General features: G+C 45.7%; 1 protein-coding gene across 4 annotated transcripts in view; it reads left to right on the top strand.

The window, feature by feature from the left end:
- Positions 1-16,653, top strand: part of MLLT1 (MLLT1 super elongation complex subunit) — a 36,929-nt gene extending 20,276 nt beyond the window's left edge. For 2 of the 4 annotated variants that reach the window (XM_071727995.1, XM_071727998.1), the window contains 8 exons: positions 734-1,279; positions 6,743-6,830; positions 7,635-7,746; positions 8,994-9,093; positions 9,288-9,359; positions 11,422-11,547; positions 12,063-14,263; positions 14,314-16,653. In XM_071727995.1, coding sequence (XP_071584096.1) covers positions 734-1,279; positions 6,743-6,830; positions 7,635-7,746; positions 8,994-9,093; positions 9,288-9,359; positions 11,422-11,547; positions 12,063-12,191 — 1,173 coding nt within the window. In that variant the 3' untranslated portion in view covers positions 12,192-14,263; positions 14,314-16,653. Of the gene's footprint in view, positions 1-733; positions 1,280-6,742; positions 6,831-7,634; positions 7,747-8,993; positions 9,094-9,287; positions 9,360-11,421; positions 11,548-12,062; positions 14,274-14,313 lie in introns of all 4 variants that reach the window. The other 2 variants (XM_071727996.1, XM_071727997.1) reach the window with 2 other exon arrangements.
- Positions 16,654-17,454: the final 801 nt, after the last annotated feature.

Raw genomic sequence — 17,454 nt, 5'->3', positions numbered from 1 at the left:
TAATCATCTCAGTAGCTCTGCGCTGGACTCTTTCAAGCACTTCCCTGTCCTTCTTGAACTGAGGGGCCCAGAACTGGACACAATACTCCAGGTGTGGCCTCACCAATGCAGAATAGAGGGGGAGGAGAACCTCTCTTGACCTACTAACCACACCCTTTCTAATGCACCCCAGGATGCCATTGGCCTTCTTGGCCACAAGGGCACATTGCTGGCTCATGGGCATCTTCTTAAGTTGCAGTGTGGTTGATATGGGGAGTTAGGGACTAGGCTACAAACATAACTTGCATTTGCCATGGGTGTGATTTAACCTTCAAAAAAATCTCTTTAGGTGCTGGTTTTCTTCCCTAAAATGTGGTGTGAGGTATGACTTAGTGTAACACAACTAGAGTGAGCTTCCTCTTGCCTGGCTTCTGGTGTGAACCCTGGAGATTAAATCTCAACTAAACACCTATGGATGCTTATAGACCATGGAAAGGAAGAGGCATTTGGGAAACATGTTTCATCCTGCCCTGGTGTAAAGGTTTTAAGTGCCTGCTGTCAATTTCTGTCCATCAGACATTGATTAGGGCAATCAAGAGGTCTGCCTCAGAGGTAGAGGAGTTGCTAAGGCACCTGTGGGTGGATGTCTACATGAAACCAAGGTTTCAGTGTTGTTTTTGAGAATGCATTTTCTGATTCTGTGCAGTGCTTCACTTTCATACCTGGCTTGCATGTTTCTGTTGCTGAATTTTAGGATGCAACCAAGGAAAGTAGCAAGGCATCCAAGCCCCACAAAGTAACCAAGGAGCACAGAGAGAGGCCAAGGAAAGACTCTGAAAGCAAAAACTCCTCCAAAGACCTTGAAAGAGAACAAAACAAGCCTTTGAAGGATTCCTCCAGAAAACCAACTGAGAACAAACTGCCTAAGGAGGAGAAGGCACCTCCAAAAGCTGCTTTCAAGGAACCAAAACTGGCCGTGAAGGAGACCAAACTGGAGAACACTTCTCCAAAGGGTGGGCCCCAGCCAGAGTTAAAATCTTCCAGCAAGAGGCCCTCCAATGTGGAGTCACCAAAGCCCAGTGCCAAAAAACAAAAAAAGAGTAGCTCCAAAGGGGTAAAGAATATCCTAGGGACATCTCCCAGAACCTCGTCTTCCTCATACCCAGAGAAGAAACAAACCAAGGAGAAGATGAATGCCAAAGTGGAAAAGGTAAAATCTGAAAGTGAGGCCAAGGAGATCAAAAAGCCAGTGGAAATGGAGGAGTCTAATTCAGAGGATGAAACTTCTTTCAAGTCAGAGGTGAGTAGGGATTTTTGTCCTTTACCAGAATTTTTAAACGTGCTGCATGAAAAAGATGTTGAGAAACATTCCCTCAGATAAGAGAGAACCAGACTGGCAAGTGCTCAGGCTGGGTTGTATCTCAAATAAAACTGCTGTGAAAATCCTGTCAGTATGAACCATTACTGCTACCTGGTGTAGCTCCTGTGCAGTCCCATTTAGATCCATCTGCAGGCAGAATTACCTAAAAGTCAGAGTTTAAGGCTGTGGTTTCTCATTCATTCCTTGTAGTGACATTTATAGTGCTAGAGTAGTATAGTTACACCTTCTGCCTGCTTATGATAGCAATGTTTTTGAAAATTATCTTAATTCAGAAAAGAAGGAAATAATTTCAGGGGTTTTTCTGAGGAAAAAACCAAAACAGTTTAAAAAATGTAAATAAAAAACCCTGTTCCTGACATGGCCTGTAAGAAATGTGCTATTGCCTACAGCTCAAAATACAACCACATGCCACTAAACCTAAATAAGCCGTGTTGTAAAATGTAAAACAAATTATGTTATTGTACTACTATTTTTAAAAGCTGTCTAAATATTTTTGCCTCTTTACAACTAAGAACATTCATCTTCTTCCATCTTCTAAAAATCGTTGTCCAAAAGAAGGAAAAACAAAAACCAGACACAATTTAAATCCAAACTCTTGCTGCTGCTTGTGTATTTTGTATTTGATAGAAAGAAGGTTTTTATCCTTTGACAGGATGATGCCACTTGAATTCCTCAGGTGCTTCCTGCTGCCCACTTCAGGAAGGTTTTACTAGAGTAGCTCTAGGGACAATTCATATTATGGTTTAATCAGCCCCATCATGCAGTAAGTATTAATCAGTTTAGTTCAGGATTTTATTTTATTTTTTTTTGCAAAAACTTTTCAGTGGAAGAATCTACTGGGCAAGTGTTAATTCAAATTAAACTGCAAAGCTTCTTTTTGTTGTTATTTCCAGACTGATTGTGCAGCTTGTGCATTAAAGAGAGGCAGCTCCTCTCCTTTTAGCCTTACCCTGAGCTGTGGCAGCAGCAGATCTGGGGCTGCTGAGCTCTGCCAAGTCCCCTCCTGTCTGGTGTTGTCACCATTCCTAAGGTGTCACCAATCCTGGGGACAGCTGTGAGCTGCCCCTGTGCTCAGCCCTGGGGAGGCCACAGCTTGAGTCCTGTGTCCAGTTCTGGGCCCCTCAGCTCAGGAAGGAGATTGAGGTGCTGGAGCAGGTCCAGAGAAGAGCAAGGAGGCTGTGAAGGGATCCAGCACAATTCCTGTGAGGAAGGGCTGAGGGAGCTGGGGGTGTTGAGGCTGGAGAAGAGGAGGCTCAGGGGAGACCTCATCACTCTCTACAACTCCCTGGATCCTGGTTGGAGTCAGGTTTAGCCCCAATGGGATGAGGTTCAACATTCCAAGTGCTGCACTTTGGCCACAACAACCCCCTGGGGAGCTCCATGGGGCACAGAGGGGCAGAAAGGGACCTGGGATTGCCAGGAAGCTGAAGAGGAGCCAGCAGTGTGGCCAAGAATCCCAAGGGCATCCTGGATGAGGAAGAGTGTGGCCAGCAGGTCCAGGGAAGGGATTCTGCCCCTGGGGAGGCCACAGCTTGAGTCCTGTGTCCAGTTCTGGGCCCCAAAATTCAGGAAGGAGATGGAGGCCCAAAGGAGGCAACTGGGCTGGTGAAGGGATCCAGCACAGATCCTGTGAGGAGAGGCTGAGGGAGCTGGGGGTGTTGAGGCTGGAGAAGAGGAGGCTCAGGGGAGACCTCATCACTCTCTCCAACTCCCTGAAAGGAGGTTGGAGCCAGGGGGGGGTTGGGCTCTTTTCCCAGGCAACTCTCAGCAAGACAAGAGGGCACAAGAGGTCTCAAGTTGTGCCAGGGGAGGTTTAGTTTGGACATGAGAAAGAATTTCTTTCTGGAGAGGGTGATCAGGCATTGGAATGGGCTGCCCAGGGAAGGGGTGGATTCTCCATCCCTGGAGATATTTCAAAAGAGCCTGGATGTGGCACTCAGTGCCATGGGCTGGGAACCACGGGGGGAGTGGAGCAAGGGTTGGACTTGATGAGCTCTGAGGTCCCTTCCAACCCAGCCCATTCTAGGATTTTATGATTCTATGATCCTTCTGCTCAGCCCCTGCCCTGCTTGTGGTTGCAGTGGGGCTGCTGCAGCCCCCAGGTTGCTCTGGGTGCTTCTGTGTCCTCTCCTGCACCAGCTCTGGGGCTGGGGGTGCCTGGCAGGGATGTTCGGGTGCTATCCCAGGGGAGGGCAGGAATATTCCCTGGGATGGAGGGAGAACCCTGGCAGCTGCTGCTCGGAGCAGCTCAGGTTTCTGTGGAACTTGAAGCTCCAGGGTATGGGGTGTGAGTGCATAATGCAGGGGCAGCAGGGAGAAGGGAGTGGGAAGTCCCTTTGCCACCCCCGGGTTGGGCTTTGGGTTTTTTCTTTTGTTGTTGTTTTTTTGGGTTTTTTGTTTGTCTGGTTTGGTTTTTTGTGGTGGTGGTTTTTTGTTTGGTTTGTTAGTTTTTGCTTTTTGGGGGTTTTGGGTTTTTTGTTTGGTTTTTTGGGGTTTTTTATTTTGGTTTGCTTTTGGGTTTTTTTTGTTTTTTTGGTTTTTAGTTTTTTGGTTTTGGGTTTTGGGGTTTTTTTTTATTGGTTTTTGTTTGCTTTTGTGTGGCTTCTTTTTTTGGTGATTTTTGGTGGGTCTTTGGCTTTTTGGTGGGTCTTTGGCTTTTTGGTGGGTTTTTGGTTTTTTGGTGGGTTTTGTGGTTTTTTGGTGTTTTTTGGTTTTTTGGTGTTTTTTGGTTTTTTGGTGTTTTTTGGTTTTTTGGTGTTTTTTGGTTTTTTGGTGTTTTTTGGTTTTTTGGTGTTTTTTGGTTTTTTGGTGTTTTTTGGTTTTTTGGTGTTTTTTGGTTTTTTGGTGTTTTTTGGTTTTTTGGTGTTTTTTGGTTTTTTGTGTGGTTTTGGTTTTTTGGCGTTTTGGTGGTTTTTGCTGTGTGGTTTTTTTGTTTTGTTTTGGGGGGTTTTTTTGGTAGTTTTTTTTTTGTGATTTGTTTTTATTTTTTTCTCCCAAAGCTGGAGTTTTCCTCCCTGCTCTGTGCTGGTTGTGGAGCTGGGTGGTGGGAGCCACATCACTGAAGTGAAGGAGCAGCTGGAGGTGGAGCAGGGCCTGGAAACTCTGAACTCAGCTTTGCTGCTGCAGCCAGGGGGTTCTGTGAGGAGCTCTGGGGCTGCAGCTTTTCTTTTTGCTTTTCTTTTTTGCTTTTCTTTTTTGCTTTTCTTTTTTTTGCTTTTCTTTTTTTTGCTTTTCTTTTTTTTGCTTTTCTTTTTTTTGCTTTTCTTTTTCCTTTTCTTTTTTTTCCTTTTCTTTTTTTTCCTTTTCTTTTTTTTCCTTTTCTTTTTTTTCCTTTTTTTTTCCTTTCCTTTTTTTTTCCCTTTCCTTTTTTTTTTTCCTTTCCTTTTTTTTTTTCCTTTCCTTTTTTTTTCTTTCCTTTTTTTTTCCTTTCCTTTTTTTTTTCCTTTCCTTTTTTTTTCCTTTCCTTTTTTTTTCCTTTCCTTTTTTTTTCCTTTCCTTTTTTTTTTCCTTTCCTTTTTTTTTCCTTTCCTTTTTTTTCCTTTCCTTTTTTTTCCTTTCCTTTTTTTTTTCCTTTCCTTTTTTTTTCCTTTCCTTTTTTTTTCCTTTCCTTTTTTTTTCCTTTCCTTTTTTTTTCCCTTTCCTTTTTTTTCCCTTTCCTTTTTTTTTTCCTTTCCTTTTTTTTCCTTTCCTTTTTTTTTCCTTTCCTTTTTTTTTCCTTTCCTTTTTTTTTTCCTTTCCTTTTTCCTTCCCCCACCAAGTCCAGTTCCCTGAACTGGCCTCATGCTTGGCTGCCTAAATGCTGGAGCTGACAAAAGAGGGAGGCTGGGATGGGAGGGCAGGACTTTTTTTTTTTTTTTTTTTTTTTTCCATTGTCAGCTTTTGCTTTTGTCATATCAGGGGGGCAGGAGCTGCAGCCCCAGCCTCTCCAGCTGAGTGAGGGTACAAAGAGCTGACAGGGTTAATGGCAAAAGGGACAGACTTCCCACTTGTGCCTCTCAGCTCCTGCTAAGTCATTTTTAAGGCAACACCTGCTTGGTTATCAGCATTTTAGGGTTGAGTCTCTGCAGACTAAAGAGCTCTGCTCCCTTGTCTTGAAAATATTCCTCTTTACTTTCATCTTGTCATTTTTCTAAACAAATAGAGCTGCAGCTAAGTACCAATTTATCACATTATTCTTTTCCCCTGCTCCTTACAGTTGAATAAATGAAATTCTGAGCCATCCTTGGGTGATAAGTTACAGGGGAGGGGGTGGTGAGTGAAAGTCCTGCTGCTGCTTTCCCTTCTTAATGCCCAGGCTTGCCTCACCCTACCTGTTTTTACAATGTTTTTATAGTATTAAAACAATATTCTGTACAACAACAAATATTCTGTAGTAAAACAACCTGATCAACAGGAAGGTGGGATTTTTTTTTTTTTTTTTTTTCCTAGCCCCAGGATTTGGTAGTGGAAAGCAAATAGGTGGGTTCCCAGCAGTGGGGGGGTGACAGTGAAATGCTGAATTTTCCGGGGAATGGCTTTAAAAAAGGCAAGGTAATATTACAGCACGCTGAGAACCTTTAATCTCACCCAGTGACAAAAGAAAAACAACCTCTCAGCTGATCCTGGTGATTGCTGCTGGGGCTGCAGGAGTTGCTTGAGCATCCACTGCCACCTCGTGGCTCTTCAAACCAAAGTCCCTGCTTGCTGTCCAGTCTCAGGGTTTTTGTTACAACCCCCACGAAGCACTAAAACTGGGTTTCTGGGTGCTGTTACTAGCAGGAACTCATCTTCTGCCTCCTTCTCTCTGCTCCTGGCATTTCTGCCCAGCAGAGATGGATTCCCTGGGGCTGAGCTGATTCTTGGGGTGATTTCACAGGAAACTGGAAACAGGAGAGTGGAGTGCTCAAACTGGGGGAGAAACAGCTGGTGTGAGGGGATAGGAATAAATCAGAACTCGTTTTGGAGTCTTAGGGTAGGTGTCCCATGTTGAATGAGCAGGGGGAATGTTGGTGGGTTACAATCAGGACACATTTAAAGAGGGCTTTTGACAGTTTAGGTTGTGTTGCTCATCTCTCACATGTAAGAGGTTGTTTTTTTTTTTAACTTCCACGTTTTTCAGATGCTCTATTTCATCACTTAAGGCTGTTGGAAACGAGTGGCAGGAAGGGTTTGGGTGGGAGCTGTTGGAGTGCTGACCTGCAGCGTGCCAAACTTCTCATGAATGTTGTTTTATTCCCCTTATATTTTCTATATTTTCCTCAATTCCAAGGACTGCATTCTGTGATGTGTGATGCTGACTGCTCAGATGTTTCTGTCTCACTGTGCCTTGTGCTCTGCACTGGTTTTCTGGATTAGAAAGGTTAAGATTCTTTTTCTTTTTTTTCCCTTTTATGGGGGGTTAAGTCTGTCCAGTCCAGCCCTTCCAACTCCAGCTCCAGCTCCGACTCCAGCTCTGACTCTGATTTTGAGCCATCTCAGAACCACAGTCAAGGTGTGTTGCAAGAAATAAAATTTGTAATCTTCCTTTTATAACTTTAAAAGGCTGAGAACTAGATCTGTTTTCCCAGCACTGTATAAAAGCCTGATGCTGTTTCTCCTGTGAAACCATGTGTTGAAACTGTGGCACTTCAGCAAGAAAAGACAATAATGTTACAGAGTAGTCATGAACAAGCATTTTTCTTGTTTTTGACAGTTAATTTACATTTTCTATGGATTTGCTGTTTTCCCTGTTGACTCTGTTTTCTGCCTTGGTTTATAAATGTGTTTGCTGATGCTTGATCTGTAGTGTCATCAGAATATTTCTCCTCCAGTCTCATATGTTTTATTAAAAATTATAAACCTGACATTCATCACTTTGCCAGTGCACAGCATGAATTCTTTTTTAGTTTCCTCCACTGCTAACCAAAGAAATTTATTGTGGCAATAGTAAATGTCCTGACCTTAGTAAATACTGTGTTGCTACAAATGCAGTCTCTTGAGTGACATTTAAAGTAGCCCCAAAACATATGAAAAATGTGTCCTTTTGCATTCATTTCAGAAGAGAATGGGAGGATCTGGGGGGAGGTCAGAGTGGCTTTATGGCAGTTGTAAAGTTTGTCAGTTTTTCTTTACTTTTGAGACTGAAATACAGAAACTTTTAGAAGTCTCTTTGCACAAAGTGAAAATGTCTGTGCTGTCTTACTGAGAAATCTGGATAATATCTTAATAATAACCAATCCAGTTTAGACCAGCTTGCTCAGGTGGATTTCTGCTGCTCATCTCCTGGTGTTCAATTTCTTTCTCTCTCTGCTCCCAGGCCCCTTACGTTCCATGGTGGAAGATCTGCAGTCAGAGGAATCAGATGATGATGACAGTTCCTCTGGAGAAGAGGCAGCAGTCAAAACAAACCCAGTCAGCAGGGATTCCAGGTGGTAACAGATCAGGAAAAAGGATCTTTGTTGTCCTTTTGCCTTCCCTTTTTTGGGATTTTTTTTTTTTTTTTCTTGTGCCTTCCGTTTGGAGAGAGGAATCAAAGTGATGGGGCTGTGAGTGAGAGGAAAATGTGAGAGAAGGGAAGGGGCAGATGTGTGGAGCACTTAGCATGGGGTGGGCACAGAGGGGAGATGGGAAGAGCAGAGTGGGAATGGATTTGGATGAGGAGAGATCACCCAAGAGGAATCTGCTGGGAAGTGTGTGTGTGGAGCTTGCAGGTGTTAAGTGGCTGAGCCCCTTCAAATAGTCACCAATTGTCCCTTCAGAGCTCAGCTGGGTGGCCTTGGCCACCTTTGATCTGCAGAGATCAGAGAAGTGTGGAGCTGTCAGCCTGTGGGCTCCTCTCACTGCCTGTCACAGACAGAAACCCAAGAAGTCTCAGTTTCTGCCCAAAGTGTGTGCTGACAGTTGGTTCCTTGCCTCCCAGGGGACTTGGTTAACAGCTGCTTCCTGCTGTAGTCAATGGAAAATACTTGGATTTCATCTTTCTCCCCTCAGGACATGCTGTTGTTGCCAAAATCTGGAGTTTCAGGCTGAATATTTGAAACCAAATGCTTGGCCTGGATAACAGCTGCAAATTTCAAATGGTGCTTGTGCTCACCACCCCCCCCAAGAAAAAAAAAAAAAGCATGGATGCACTCTTATTATCAACTAAACTGGAATGGAGAGACTTGAAGGGCATTTTATTGCTTTTTAGGAGATGGGCAATAAACAGTTCTTCAAGGTCATCAGAAGTACCTGCTGGAATACATCTGTAGGGGCACAAGAAGAATAAGAACAAGTAGGAAATCCCAAAGGTCACAACAGAAACACTGAATTCTTTTTTCAGGGCAGGCTGTATTCTCAGTGGAAGGGTCACTAAACCTCTTGTGCAGGTCCTTGGTGACCTTGGAATGAATCCCCAAAATAAACAGTTGCCTCTTGTGAAAATCAGGGGGTACTGGGTACTGATGTGGTTGTTCTGAGGGGACTTGTGAATGAAAAAGTTGAATGCTGGCATTCCCAGAGAATGGAGGATGGGAAAGGTCAGGGATTCTTGGAAATGACAAGCTGACCATCTCTTCCTGACAATTTGGGAGAGAAGAGCTATAAAGAAAGGAATTTCATTTAACTCTGTGTGGTTTGGTTGCCAGCTGAGGAACCTTTGCCTGGTGATGCTGATTCTCTGCTGCTTGGTTTTCAGACTGAGCCTTAGTGACAGTGACAGTGACAACAGTGCAGATTCCTGCCTGCCAAGTCGAGAGCCACCTCCTGGCCAGAAACTGCCCCCAGCAAATAATAAGGTATTTTTTACCTCCCTGCCCATACAGTGCTGCTCCCACCTCTCTTCATCCCTGCACTGTGTTCAGGCTGTGGTGTTAGTTGGGATTTGCATTGAATTTTCCCTATTTCACTGAATTCTCTGTGCATCCAAATTATTAAACCACCATCTTGTCTGAGCTAATTTTAGTCCAACTGTTGATTTCTTTTACTTCAGGCATCTGGAAGAAAAAGTCCAGAGTCTTGTAACAAGCCAGAGAAGATCCTGAAGAAGGGAACCTATGACAAGGTATGTTTGAGGACTGACACATCACAGAACTGTTGGATGCTCAAGAAAACAATTTGTATCAGCCTGGCCTGCTCAGATTGTTCTGCCTTGGCAGGTTAAAAACCTTGAGTCTGAAAAACAGATTTGGAAAGGGCAGACTTTGGAGAGTGACACTGAAGAAACTGACTGTGTTAAATAGATGGAACCCCATTTCCTTGTAGTGACAGGACAAGGGGTAATGCTTTTAAAGTGGAAGAGGGGAGATTGAGACAGCATGTAAGGAAGAAATTCTTGGGGGTGAGGGTGCTGAGCCCCAGGTTGCCCAGAGAAGCTGTGGCTGCCCCATCCCTGGCAGTGTTGAAGGCCCCAGGTTGGATGGGGCTTGGAGCACCCTGGGCTGTGGGAGGTGTCCCTGAACATGGCAGGGGTGGCACTGGGTGAGTCCCTTCCCACCCAAAGCAGTCTGGATTCTGTGATTCTGCAGCTTCCATATGTAAAATGTTGAAATTGTTTTATTTGCTTGCCCTTTGTCTGAACCAGTGCTCTGGGCACTGCTGTACTGGCAGGTGCCTCTTTATTAAAAGGAAATTTTTTTGTCTTTCATCTTACAAAGTCAAGATTGTTTGATGCTCTGCTTTGCTGGTTCAGTTGGAACATTGATTTGCTGGATGAAATTCCCTTCCTCCTGGCCTCCAAGGAGAGCTGAGCTGAGTGTTTTTGCTCCTAAAGCATGACTGGCTTGCCAGGAAATCACCAAACCCCACATTGTCCAGAAAGTTCTCCCCCTGTGTTGTTTTTTTTTCCCCTCAAGTGAAAGCTTAATACTTCTGCTCAGTCTAATCCTCACACTGCACTAATCAAAAAACTAATTAAGGTCTGGAGCTCCTGCTCATGTGTGCTGGCACTGTCAGCAGGAGGACACAGCACAGGTAGCAGTTGGTGGTTGGTAGGAGTGTGGAGATTCTTGTACCTGAGTTTCCTGCTGGGGTTAGGCTTGTAGTGAGCAGTGTCTTTTGTTGGACTGATACTCCTGAGACCCATCAAAGAGAGAGCCTGAAGTACCATCCAGCTTTCAGAGGGTTTATAAAAGGCACAAGCATTCAGTACCACTTGCAAAATGCAAAAAAAAAAAAAAAATTAAAGAGTAAATTTAGATTGGATGCTAGGAAAAACATGAGGGTGGTGGAACAATGGCCCAGCTGGCCCAGGGAGGTGGCTGAGGCCTCATTCCTGGAGATGTTCAAGGTGAGGTTTGAGGAGGCTCTGAGCACCCTGATCCAGGTGAGGGGGTCCCTGTTTACTGCAGGGGGTTGGGCTGGATGAGCTTTAGGTGTCCCAGCCCAAATTATTCTATGAAAAATGCTTTTCTTGCTGTGAATGTGCTGGGGAGAGGGGAATGTTTCACAGATGTGAGTGAGAGGAGTTTGTTTTGGATTTTTTTTTTTTTTTTTTTTTTTGGCTTGATACAATTACATAAATGAGTTCAGTTTTGCTGACAGAGACACAAAGAACTCTAGGGCAGCTTTACAGAGTAGGAATCTTTCCCCTGTGAGCACTCGTGTGCCAACAGCAACTTGTCTTGTTGGCTGCCTAAAGGAAATAAAAAACCACCACCAAACAAACAAACAAAAAAAAGCCCAACCAACCAAAACTCCTTCACCACCTTTCTGTAAAGGATGTTTTATATTCTTCTATAAAAACCCAACTTCTTGAGCTTGTAAACAATCCTGCATTTCCACTGTGGAGGAAAACTTCACCCAAAGACTTTCCTCACCTAAACACAAGTGGTTGTTCAGCAGCTTGCTGGGGTGTTGGGCACTGCTGTGGGTAGTTTATTAGTACAACCTGTTCATGAATACAACTTCACCTTGTCGAGGTCCTCTAAACTCAAAGGTTCTGACCAGTTCATAGAACTCTTTATTGAATGCTGTCAGTCAGTAGTCCTGCTGGTGGTCCTCAGACCATCTGTATTGATGGAAAGTTTGCAGTCTGGAGTTTTCCCTCAATAAGGGCAGAGGTGAAAAAATGAGAGGAAAATTTGGAGCATGTCTGGGAGGGTCTCAAGTTCCTCTGATCCTCTCAGGGAGTGTCACTTTGGCTGTCATGCCACACATGTCACTGTTTCTGTTCCTGCCAGGCCTACACTGATGAGCTGGTGGAGCTTCACAGGCGACTCATGGCACTACGAGAGCGCAATGTGCTCCAGCAGGTACAGACCCTCTGTCAGCTTTCTGCAGCTCCTCTGCTCTGCTAATCATTGTGTCCAAGGGGCTCAGCCAGGCCCCTGTGATGTCTGTCTGACCTTTTGCTGGCCTCTCCTTCACGAGATTCTCTGGTTCACATGTCAAAGATGTGTAGAAAATAACTTAAAAACCCCAACGTGCATGCAATGGTTTTGTTGGGAAAGGTCCTGAGGAGGGGTTTGTGCCTCTTTCCTCTGCCACTCTGGCAGTGGTCCCAAAGCTGGGCTCTCGGTCTAATTTAAAAATTAAAAAATGTGCCCAGGTCAATTTCCAGACTGAGTTAGCCAGGCATGCAGGAGCTGGTTCACTTTTTTGGGAAAAAAGTTTCCCTTTACGTTGCAAGAAGCTCTCGTCTCTGAGGCTGCTCTGCGGGGGGGGGGTGGGTGAGGAAGGGACTGGCTGAGCTGCTCCGTTTCTGCTGCAATGAATCTTCCTGGGCTCCCTGCATACATCCTTCCTTGTGTCTCCTTTCTGTGTCCAGATTGTAAATCTCATCGAGGAAACCGGGCATTTTAATGTTACCAACACAACCTTTGACTTTGACCTCTTCTCCCTGGATGAAACGACCGTCCGGAAGCTGCAGAGCTACTTGGAGGCGGTGGCCACATGACGCTTGGCTTGGGAAGCTTTGGAAACCAGAAAATCCCCTTGATTGGTACCAGGAAACGAACCCACCATGGAACTAGGCCTTCTTATTCTCTTGATTCACCCGAAGCACTGCCTTAGAGAACAGCCATGCTCTAGGAATGCACAGCCAGCTGCACTTTCTTGTAGGCTTCAAACAAGCGCCCGTCTCGCTGAGTCTGTCCCCCCCCCCCCAGCCCAACGCTTGGGCACCGGGCCTGAGTAGAGCAAAAAAAAAAAAAAAAAAACAAAAAAACAACAAAACAAAAAACGTGCTGCACTTCAGCTGCACGCTGTGACCTCTTTGGTTTTTGCCATCCTGAAGACTGGGGTTGAAGAGGGAGCACGTTTCCCAGCCGTCTCCGAGATCCGAGAAAGTGTTGGCTGATGGTTTTCTTCACCCGACCCGAGGGACCAGAGCTCCGCTGAGCCCCTCCAGCTCTGCCCAGGAGCCAAGATTGGCTTTTACAAAGCCAGCCCAGAGACTGAGGCCAGAGGAGGCTTCCTGGGGATCCCACTGCTCTGCTGCAGAGGACGGGGGACAGGTTCCAGTTGTCACCAACTTGCCAGTTCCAACCCTGCTTGCGGTTCGGTGCCGAGCGCTGCTGTCCCGTGGCTCCCGATGCCCCCGGGGCCTCGTGGCTCCCCAAGCAGGACCTTCCAGCTCCCTGCAAAGGGACAGTTTGTGCTCTTTGAAGAGGCCTCTAGAATCTGCTGTCTCCTGCTGGGGTTTTGAGATGTTCTTGTTTGTTGATCCGAGCTCCTAAAGAAAGTCTCACTCCTTTCAGTCTGCTTTAACTGTAATAGGACTACGAAACTGTAAGCTGTATATTTTATATATATATATTATATATATGTATGTACTGTATGTATAAGAAGGGCCTAGTTGGGTCTTATGATCTTAAGGGTGTGTTTTTCTGTTCTGTTTTTTAATGGCTCTGGCAGGGGAAGGGCGCTTAATAAGATTTGACTTGTTTGTTAAAAAGAAAACCAATTTGCCTCTTGTGGACAATTTTTGGTGTCTGAAAGCTGAGCAGTGATCTTCAAAGCATTTTGTGCTCTGGAAGGGACTCACCTGTTGTCTTTCCATTTGTCAGTGTTGAATAACTTTGCCAAAATACGTGATTGGTTTTGTTCTGTGTTCTCAAAGAGGAATCTCCTACAGTGGCCCCTATAGTAGTGGCTGTAGTCTGGGAAAACCAAAACAAGGGAGAATTTTATCTCGGGACCTACATGGAAAATGCTGATGTGAAAGCAGCTTTGGTTCCTCCTCCCTCCCCCACCCCACTGCCTGGTCAAGAAATGGCAGGCAACAGAAAACACTAATCCAGAATATTTCATCTATTTCTAGTCAAACTAGTGCTGACTTCCCAGTATTGTCCAGCTGGGCATGAGGAAAGTCCTGGAGCTTTCATCAAAACTGCATTAACACTCCTGATCCCTAAATTCCTAAATTCCTTTTTGGTTTTTTTGTTTTTTTAAGAATTTCTCAGTTTTCCCCATCAGTGTGTAAGCTTTTGCCAAATGTTAAGTGGGAGAGCAGTGGTCTGGAGGGCTCAGGAAGGGACCTCCTGTGTCTGTGACACTCCCGTGGGGGAGCTGGGGGGTGACATCACGCCAGGGGTTGGTTTGTCCCTTCTCCCTTCTGCAATTGCAGTCCCTTGTTTTGGGTTTTACCCTTTTCTTTATCATGGAAATGTTGCAACTAATCAACTGAAGTGGCAATATGATGGTAAACTTGTTTGAGTTGGGTCATGTTGACCCGATTCCCATTAATTTTGTCTTTGTACCAGCTTTCATGTGTCTCGTGTGTGTGTATATATATATATACTTATATATATATATATATATATATAAAAAAAAAAAACAAACCATTGAGCTCATGCCAGGTGCAAACCCTGTCACGTTGGTGATCTCAGCTGTTTTCTTCCTTGATGGACAATGCCAGGCCTGGATAGAAACCCTGTGTACCCTGAGAAGGTGGAGGACAGCAGGAAGAGGAGGAGCTGCAGCTCTGCAGTGGGATGCAGAGGATGCAGTGGGATGCAGTGGGATGCAGTGGGATGCAGTGGGATGCAGTGGGATGCAGTAGGATGCAGAGGATGCAGCCCCAGGGGCCCAGGCTCACCCTGTGGGTACCTGCAAACTGCTCCTGCTCTGGGTGGGGTGGAGGAGACAAGGCTTGGGTGGTCACTGCAGCCCAGAACTTGGCTCCCCGGGTGTGCAGGGGGTTGGGGACAGTGTCCTGTCCCCGAGGCAGCAGGAGCAGTGATGGGAGCCTGAGATCTCCCCAGTTTTTTGCCTCCTCTCTCCACCTGAGTGGTTTCCTCCTTGCAGCTGTGGCACCCACCCTGGCAGCATTTCTCCTGGGGCTGTCTGTGGCCTCCAGAGTTTCACCAGGTGGGACTGGAGGTGCCACCTCCCTTTCTGTCCCTGTTGGGATCCCAGTGGTGAGGCTGCTCCCAGGAACACTGTGGGAGGGTGTTCCTGATCCCTGCTGGAAGTGCCCCCGGGGGGCTCCTGGCTGTGGCATCGTCCTGTCCTGGGCTTGACTTTCTTTGTGAAGTCTAATGAGCATTGATAGGAATTTCGTTTGGTTTTTATAAGAAGTCTTTTACACATGGATTTTTTTAGACTGTTTATAATCTCCTTGAAAAACCTGAAATAGGATCCTTCCCCCCCTTTCTTCCCCCCCTCCCCATCAGCAATAGTTCTTTTCCATTGTGTGCACATGCTGATTTGTTACTAAAAGGTTTCTTGCAAGTACTTAGTTGTCCTACAGAGTTGTTGTTTTTTGGGGTATGTGGTAGCGTCGGGGACCACAGCAGGAATGACTCTGCAGACCAAGAATGGTCAAATTTGGGCCTCATTTTGTGTCCCCTCCTAGTTCCAGATGAGCAAGTTCCCTGTGTAGATTCTCTCTAGGCTGGCTGAACGCTGTTCCGAGCAGGCCCTGTACAGGTATTTGTGGATAAAGTGTTTGTTCTTGTGTCACTCTTGAGAGCATGGATGGATTATTGTACTCTAGGAAGGAGGTGGCAGTGCTGCCCTCAGCATTGCTTCAGGTCTTCGAGGATGTGTAGTAGCTTGCATTGTTTTAAGGAAAAAAAAAAAAAAAAAAAAAAAAATAGAAAAAAGGGAAAAAAAAAAAATAGAAAAGAGGAAAAAAAAAATATCCAAAATTGACTTCTAGCCATAATGGGTTGTTTTTTTTTTCCAAGAAAAATGGACAGAAATCTCTTACTTTTCAGTGTCCTTCACCTTGTTACTGAAGGCACAAACCAGTGCTGATCAGCCCCAAGGCTTTCCGTGTTACTTTGAAGAGATTCCTGGTGAAGGTGAGGTCAGGACGTGGCTTTTCCTTTGGTTTTGGCCTTGGAATTAAAGAGAGGGTCAGGAGTATTTTCCCCTTGTCTTGGTCTGCATACGTATGAAGCCCTGGGGCTCTGATTACTCACATTTACTATTAAAAAAATAATGGGAAAAAAAAAAAAACAAACAAAAAAAAGGCTGGGGTGCTGAAACACCAGCTGAGGAGTGTTGGGCACGGAGGGAAGGAGGCTGTGGTCAGGCTGAACCCATGGAAGTGCAATGATTTTTGGCCACCAGTTGCATTGCTGAGCGTGGTGGCAGCATCAGAACGAGCCAAGCGATTGATGATGCAACAATCCAGAAGCAGTTTGGGGGTTTTGGGGTTTTTTGTTATTGTTGTTTTTTTTTCTTTGGTGTTTTTTTTCTTTTTTTTTCTTTTTTTTTGTGTCAGATCTTGAGCTGTATCCGATGGCAAGAGAGGTTTCAGCTTCCCCCCCTTCCCCTGGGGAACTCAACCCCACTCAGGTCCTCTGACACCCAGAGCCTGCAGACCCAACCCCAGCTCTGCCCTGGGGGGGTCCCCGGGGTGATCTCTGGGGCTGAAACCTCTCCCCACCCTCCCTGGTGTCACCTGGGGGGTGGCAGCACCTCAGGGGACCATTGGGCACCTTCTCTGAGTGTTATTTCTAAACCCAGCCCGAGGCACCAGGGTGCTGCTGTCCCCAGGGGGGTGGGGAGGGAGTGAAAGAGCCATCCAAAACTGACAAGATGTGTTTGCACTCCTAAAGAGAAATGTAAGTACTTCAACTTCTAGATAATTTTAAATTGTATTTCTGCCTAGAGCCGAGGTATTAAATACCTTGTCACTTGAGGATTTTAAAAAAAAAAAAAAAAGTTGTGTTGGGGAATGAATTCTTCACTCAGCTGTAGGAAATTCAGCTGGCCCAAGACTAACTTCAAGATTTAAAAAAAAAAAAAAAAACAAAAAAAACTTTAAAAAAAAATTAAAAAAAAAATCATGTTTGTAATACGTTGCAGGATTGTTTGTCCTGAATTTTAAACTTTTTGTTAAAATTTGTGGAACTATGGAGGAATTTTCTAGAAAAAGTGAAATAAAGCAAGATGGAAAAGTAAAACTTCCCAGTGTTTTTTGGTCTCTTGGTTTGCTCCTCCAGGGCCAGCACCCAACTCTCCTGTGTTCCTGAGAGGAAGAGGAAATTTCCTCTCAGTGCAGGGGGGTGGGGAGAGGTTCTGCCGCCCGGTACCACCTTGGAGTTTTCAGTCGGTTCGGTTCCAGTGTCCCTGCTGCAGTGTTTGGGTTCCCGAGGGGCCGGGAAGGGGTGGGGAGAGCAGGGGTTGGGCTGGAGGGGGCATCGGAGGCTCCCAGAGCTCTGCAGAGGTTCAGAACCGGGATTGGCTCCGTCTGGGGATGCTGCGGGGTTTGGATGCCTCGGGCTCTGCCCCCAGCGCTGAGCTGAGCCTGAGCACAAAGCACTGAGACACAAACTGGGGATTATTGAGGCATTTCCAGGTCAGGCACTGGGAACACAAATGTTCAGCAGGGGTTACAGAGCTGCCTTGCCCACCCTCTCCCACCCCAGATCCCCCCCTGGCCCCGAGGTGCCCAGTTCCAGGTCCTGCTGCTGGGGTTGGTGCTGAGCAGTGCTGGAGAGGCAGAGCCACTCAGACCTTCAGCCAGTTATTAATTGTTAAATTATTAATAATGCTCTCTGCAGGGTTTCATGGTGCAGATGCCTCTCCCTGCAGCCCCCCACCACCTCCTGCTGCAGAAAACACTGCCCAGAGCCCCCCAGAGCAGGGCTGGCTCACAAAGATTCAGACCCCTGATCCCAGCCCCTTTCCAACCCCTCCTTCATTTGGTGGGGGGGATCAACTGATCCCCGTGGGCAGCCTGGAATAAAAACCCTTGAGAAAAA

This window comes from Heliangelus exortis, chromosome 28 (assembly GCF_036169615.1).
Source record: "Heliangelus exortis chromosome 28, bHelExo1.hap1, whole genome shotgun sequence".
Classification (NCBI taxonomy): domain Eukaryota; kingdom Metazoa; phylum Chordata; class Aves; order Apodiformes; family Trochilidae; genus Heliangelus; species Heliangelus exortis.
Note: the sequence above shows the minus strand (reverse complement) of the source record. Positions and strands in the feature narration are given on the sequence as shown.